This window comes from Suricata suricatta, chromosome 4 (assembly GCF_006229205.1).
Source record: "Suricata suricatta isolate VVHF042 chromosome 4, meerkat_22Aug2017_6uvM2_HiC, whole genome shotgun sequence".
NCBI classification, from domain to species: Eukaryota; Metazoa; Chordata; class Mammalia; order Carnivora; family Herpestidae; genus Suricata; species Suricata suricatta.
In genome coordinates, this window is record NC_043703.1 from 131,126,737 (window position 1) to 131,133,059 (window position 6,323).

The 6,323-nt window shown below is 57.5% G+C and overlaps 1 protein-coding gene across 1 annotated transcript in view; it reads right to left on the reverse strand.

Moving 5' to 3' along the window:
* The window catches only part of DUSP2 (dual specificity phosphatase 2), a 2,032-nt gene extending 1,792 nt beyond the window's left edge, over positions 1-240 (reverse strand). Inside the window, exon 1 of the mRNA XM_029938544.1 lies at positions 6-240. Coding sequence (XP_029794404.1) covers positions 6-135 — 130 coding nt within the window. The 5' untranslated portion in view covers positions 136-240. The remainder of the gene's footprint in view (positions 1-5) is intronic.
* Between the last annotated feature and the right edge of the window lie 6,083 nt (positions 241-6,323).

Consider the following 6,323-nt stretch of genomic DNA (forward strand, 5'->3'; position numbering starts at 1 on the left):
GTGGCGCACGTGGCGCCGGCAGAAGGCCAGGAAGGGACGGCAGTCGAGCAGCAGCGTGCGCTCGGCCTCCCGCGGCTCCCGCAGCAGCGCGCCCAGCGCCGCGCAGTCCAGCTCGCGCGCCGCCTCCAGCCCCATAGCGACAGCCCCGGCCCCTCTAACCGCGCTTCTTCCTCTCTGTCCCCTGAGCGCTCCCGGACTCTCGCGGCCGCCGCGTGGCCCGAAAGGAGGGTTCTGGGCGCCCTGGGCGGCGCCCCGGCTTAAGTACCCCTGGGCCGGCCTCCCGGGTCACCATACAAGGGCAGCAGGAAGGCGCCGGCGCCCGCCCCCGCAGCCCGCAGCGGGCGCGAACTGGGCGGGGACGGGGCGGGCTGAGGGTGGGAGAGGAAGCCGGGACCAGTTCTTGAGGGAAGGTGTTTGCCAGGATCAGTTGGGCGCAAATGCCACCCGCCACTTTTGCGCCCTAGCCTGGAAGACCGCTCCCAACCCTTGGGCTGCTCCACACTGCTCAGGCCTTGGGAACTGGCTTCTCAGATGCAGGTCCGCGGGCCCAGAGACGGCTGCAGAGCCCAGTGGTGCTCCTTGTCAAGCTTCCTCTCCCTTTTTCCTTTCTCTTCCAGGATTTCCCCCTCTAGGAATGTGTTACCAAAACACTGACATTGTGATGATTTCTACACTGGAGACTGGGGAACCATGTTGACCCTTTTCTACTTAGAAGCCTCACCGAGGAGGAACTTTATTTCCCCTTCTCCCTCCTCTCATGCAGTGCATGGCTAAGACCAGTGCTCTGGGTCTTGAAACAAGTTAGTGGCCAAGCTAGTCTAGACCATTATCCCCTGGGCCCAAGACCCTGGACATTGGCATGAGAAGGACCCCTGGACCTTCCAGGGGAAAGGCAGAGGCCTATGATAAGTTTCCAGTAATGAGTGGGGCAAGGCTTCCCCCGGGGCCCAGGGAAACCCGAGGGGCCCAGGGCAAAGCACTTCCCCCAGTCACAGGCCAACTCGGAAGGGGAACTCTGGCTGACGTTGCTGGGCTCTCCCTGGGGCCTTGTGGGAATTTCAGGAGCCTCACCAAGGGGAAGAAGGAGAAGAACTACCAGAATCTGCCTCCTCCACTCCCTTACCACGCCCCCTCTCAGCCCTCCCTGGACAGCAGGGACCTCAGACTGGCACCAGAGCAAGACAGTGAGTTTGAGAATGGGGAACTCCATAATCTACGTCCCCTCTGCCCACCCCACCCCAGCTGCAAACCCTTTACCAGATGTGGTGAGGCCCAGGTGGGGGGTGGCGGGGGGGAAGGATCTGGGCCCCTGGGTTGGAGGCAAGAAATTTTGGCCACTGAACTCCATAGCAGAGATGTTTAGGTGGATGGGCCAGCATCCTGGAGCAGGAGCTGCCCCCATTCCTGCCCCTAGCTGTGTGGGATTTCAGATCCCAACCCCTTAGGCTCCCACTACTCAGTGCCCTGTGTAAGACCCTTGCTGTTCCCTAGGTCCGGACTGTCTTGGAGGGCTACAACTCAGACCCATGTCAACCCCCAAGCCCTCCACTTGGCTTATAAACTCTAAACTCCTCAGAATGGTGGGTCTCTGTGTCTGTAGATCTGAATGCACAGTGGTTGAGGTGGTTTGTAGCTCATGTGTGCTGCAGGGAAGAGGAGATCCAGGGAACAGAAGCCCCAAGGACTCCAAAGATTCTTGGGGCCAAGGTACTCTCTCATGCCTCAGTGTCCCCATCTGTAATATGGAGATCATAATGGACCAGCTGTTCACCCACACCAGTTCTAAGGCCATGAGGCTACACCACTGCCTGGGCCCTGCACTGTCCTGTCCCTCCCTACAGGCCAGTCTGGAGGCTGATGCGGCAAAGCCCACAACAGAGCCAGGGTGTCTGGGCCCCAGATCCCAGAGGCTGATAGGGGGCCCTTATCCTTGGCATCAGCCTGGCAAATGACTTAATGGCTGATTCCAGGGGCAAATTACAGAGCATGCCAAAGAATAGTCAGGTCCAGTCTTGCTAACCCGTGGGGCTGGCGTCACCTGCCATGCTGGGAGCCATGGCCTTCCAGCTCCTTGGGGAGGAGGTATGAGAACTGGCCAGCTGAGATCCTGGCTCAAGAGGGACAATCAGCTCAATTGTAGGAGCTGCCGACCCGGACTCCCGTGCTGGGCTGTCCCCCACCTTGGGAAAAACGGACTCGAAGTTCCACTCGGGAGTAGGAGTGCGTTATCAAAGGTTTGCTCTAACGGCACTGTTCCTGGGGCCCTGCCCGCGCTCTGCCTGAGGGGGCTGCATATGTGTCACCCCCTCAGAGCCACCTGCTGTGGGGCTGTCCCTTTTGAAGCTTTGGAACACAGACTCGAGGAGGCCTGACTTAGCACTGAAAGAGGAGCTTCTTCCCAAACCGGGTAACCCCCACCCCCAATAACAGGGTGAAAGCCCAAGGCCGGGGTAAGAAGAGAGGGAGAAGAGGGCACAAACCCACATCCCACCCCCACTGCTGCTCTGACTAAAGATCCCCAGACCTTTGGTGAGTCATGGCACGAGATGTCTTCCCTCCTTTGCTGCCTCCTGAAGGGACAGTCATCCCCCTGGTAGAGGGGAGGCACACAGGCAGGAGGAGGAGACAGTGTGAGGAAGGGTCTCAGACTGGATGCCCCCCAGGCTGTAGGTTCTAGAGGGAGGACCCCTGCTTTTCACTAGACCAGAAGGGACAACAGCAGGGGTGTGCCATCTGTTACTCTTTGTAACCACCTACTTTGACAGTGAGGGTCATTTACTTCCCGCCTTTGGGATTTGTGGTCCTTCACTGCCCCCACTAGCACATCTCCCCAGCTCCCATGCAAAGTGGTTTCCTATCTACAATCACGAAGCTCTAAGCTCTGTGCTGACGTGGGCTTGTGTGTCGTGTTCCTTCCTCCTCCCAAACCTACACCCCAAGCCTCTGCCCTAGGGAGGAAGGAAGAAATGAATGGCGTGGCTACCATCCTTATGCAGGGCAGGTATGAAGGTGAGAGTGACGAGTGATGGCCTCCCCCAGCCTCATCTGAGGAGTGAGTCAGGATGACGTCAGGTTTCCTGTGCCAGGCCTCTGCCTGGGAGGCACGGCAGCCACCCCCACAGGCTCCTGCCAGGGGAGGACAGTGACTCCATGCTCTTCGAAGATGGCCCCGTCCAGCACCAAGGGGGGCATCCAGCTCTTGGAAAGGCCAACTCAGAAGAGGGTCCTCCTGTGGCCGATGGGGCTGGTGTCTGTCCCCACGCGCGCTGTCACATGTATACGTGGGCAGGAGCAGTCAGGCAGTCTGCTGGGAAAGCTCTCCTCCACACAATCGGTATGTCGAGAAGAAAGTCTGCAACTTGGGACTGGTGTGGGTTTGACACCTCTCAAGTATTAGCTGCTTCCCCAGGCATCCGTATCCAGATCAGTCTTTCCTTTGTGCATGTGCTCATTTACCGGCCCCTCACTTGAAAAATATATTTCGAGGACCCGTGATGTGTCAGGTACTTTTCTGGGTGCTGAGAATACAGCAGTAAATCACAAAACACTGCCCTCAGGGAGCTGACCTCATTGTTTCAATAATATTTGTTTTTGCGCCTATGTCGTCTTCATGGCGAGTGAGACGAGTTATCCACCTAGAGTAATGATATTGTTGAATGGTACAGATGGGACCCAAAGATGTTACAGAGTGTGACACAGATAGGAGATGTGACACAGGAGATGTGACGTGGGTAGAAGATGCAACACGGGTAGGAGAGTCAGGACTCGTTCCCCAGGAAAGGATCCCCACGGCCTGGTTCTGTGGGGTCTGGTTCTCCCTTCTGCCATGATCTCCCATCAAGAGAGGAGCATGAGGCATGGAGGATGGAGGTGAGAGCAGGCCACAGCCCTGAGGAAGGGCAACTGGGAGATCCAATCTCATTGCCAAGGCCAGAGCCAGCTCCACTGGACGAGACCCATGCTCCACGGGCGTGTCCATCGAAGGGACCGGGTTTGGCTGCACCCGTGATGTGCCTGGGCTTGTGGCTAGGGAAGACCTCTCCACACTCTTCCCTTGGCAGGCACCCACCCCCAGCACACCTTGGGACTCCAGCACTTGCCTGTTGCAGCCATGAAATGGCCCCTTCCCACCCCGTTGGCCAGATGTGTCCCTGGCTTAGGATGAAGTAGCCAAGAAGGGATGAAGAGGTTGCTAGGGAAGAGCTCTGTCACCAGTGGGAACAGTTAGGCAAGAGGCAAGGGATTCTCAGAAATGTGACCGCACTGTGGTCTCAGGGTGCCTGGCTCTGTGACAAGAGGACTCCCAGGGCCGCCCACAGCCAGAGCTGGGTGCAGTGTGAGGGGTGGCAAGGGGGCTTGGAGGCCCAGAGGAGCCAGAGACTGTTCTTTCCCACCTGCCACTCTGACACCTTTACCACCACCAGAGACCAGGCTGGTCCACTCCCTGAAGACCAGTAATCCCAGCAGCAGCCGGGCAATGGCAGCAGCGTGTGTCAGTGAGTCCTGGGGACTCTGGAGCCACATTGCCTTGGCTCAAACACAGCTGGGCTGCTTCCTTGCTGTGTGGACTTGGGCAAGTCATTTAACCTCTCTGTGCCCTCATGAAATAATAGCAGTTACTAGCATGGTGCTGGGTGCCTTCTAACCATTACTGCATCTAAGCTTCAGGCTTGAGGGCAACATCATTACCCATGCTTTGCGGACAGTGAAACCCAGACCCAGAGGGGTTAGGCGGTAGAACCAAGAGCACACAGCACAGCCTGTATGTAAATGGGAAAACTGGGAACGGAACCACGAGATTATCTGTCTCAGGCAGGGTCTACACAGGCCCTCTTGTGTCCTGTGTCCTCCTCTTTCGATGCCAGGTCTCATCTTTCTTCATATAAACAATACTCACACTGGTTGAGTGCTTGCTATGTGCCTGGCTCTGTCCTAAAACCTTTACGGGAATTCTCACGTGCAATCCTCGGACAGCCCTAAGAGGTAGGAATGGCCGGTACTTCAAATACAAATGGGGGAACCAAGGCACCGAGATGCTGACTAGTTTACCCAAGCGGTCATAGTGGGTAGAGGGTAGAGCCAGAGTTGGAACTCACAATGTTCTGTCCCTCCCTCCAACCCTCAGAATCCAGATCCTCACCCCACCCACCCAGGCTCTTATCCGCTCCCGCCCTTGCCCAAAGCTCTTCTCTCAGCTGGGCTCTGGGCACACAAGCCGCCATCCAGGAGGACCTATTTTTAGGGCATCAGTGCTATCTCCGGCTCGCCTACAGACCCCTTGAGGATGCACAGGGCACTGGGCAGCCCAATGCCCAGCACACAGTGGGAGCCCGATGGGTCTCTGGAGACGTGTCAACTTGTCTCTGTGCTGGCCCTCAAACGGGAAGTTGATTACATAGGAAGTTGGAAATCACAATGTTGAACAGAGGTCAGTGTCAGGATGGGACCTGCGGGGCCCCTCACTCTGACCTCCTCCCGGCTCCAGAGCAGAAAAGGAGCCCTCGGGTCCCCACAGCAGAGAATGGTTCCAGGGAGTAAACAGGCCAGCATGAGAGTAGAAAAGTCCACGCAACCTGTGCGGGGAGCCATTGGGGGCCATTGCAGTGGCTCAGGGGAACTGGCTGGACCTGGGGGGCAGTGAAGATGGAGAATGTGTCCAGATCACGTGTGGGGAGAATGAGCAGGGACTGTGGACAGAGCCATGGGAGGAGGGCTCCCGAGTTTGGGCTGAGCAGAGGAGTGGACAGCTGTCTAAGGGAAAGAGGAGGCCAGGCCTTCACCTCCTCCTTCCCGACCCTGAGCCCTGCCCAGGCACCTGCTCCCCCAGCCAGGGGACCCAGCAGCCAGCTGCGGGAAGCCAGCTGCTGTGTGTGCTCACCATGTCCCAGAACTCAGTTTTACAGCCTGGAAGAGGGTCGCTTGCTCAGCACATGTGAAGGAAAAGGGCAGAGAAAGGGAGGCTGCCTACACTCACAGCCAGAGAGGAGCCCGGGGGCTGGAGGACACAGGGTGCCTAGGAGTGCCTCAGCTCTGAGGCTGGCTAGAGCAGCACAGATGGCTTGGGGGTTGGGAGAGGAAATGTTGGGAGAGGATTAGGTGGATCAGGACCACAGATCCGATTACGCTGCCCTTGAAGAAAAGCTGAAGCCATCACTGTTCATGGAATCGTCCCTGGACATCTAGAGAGGGCCATGCACGTGCACATGCACACACCCACACACACGTGCATACACAGTCATACACGCACATGTTCTTTGGAGGGGAGACCACCCTAGGAGATCTCGAGGCTAAACAAGATGGTCCACATTAGTGTTTGACTCTGC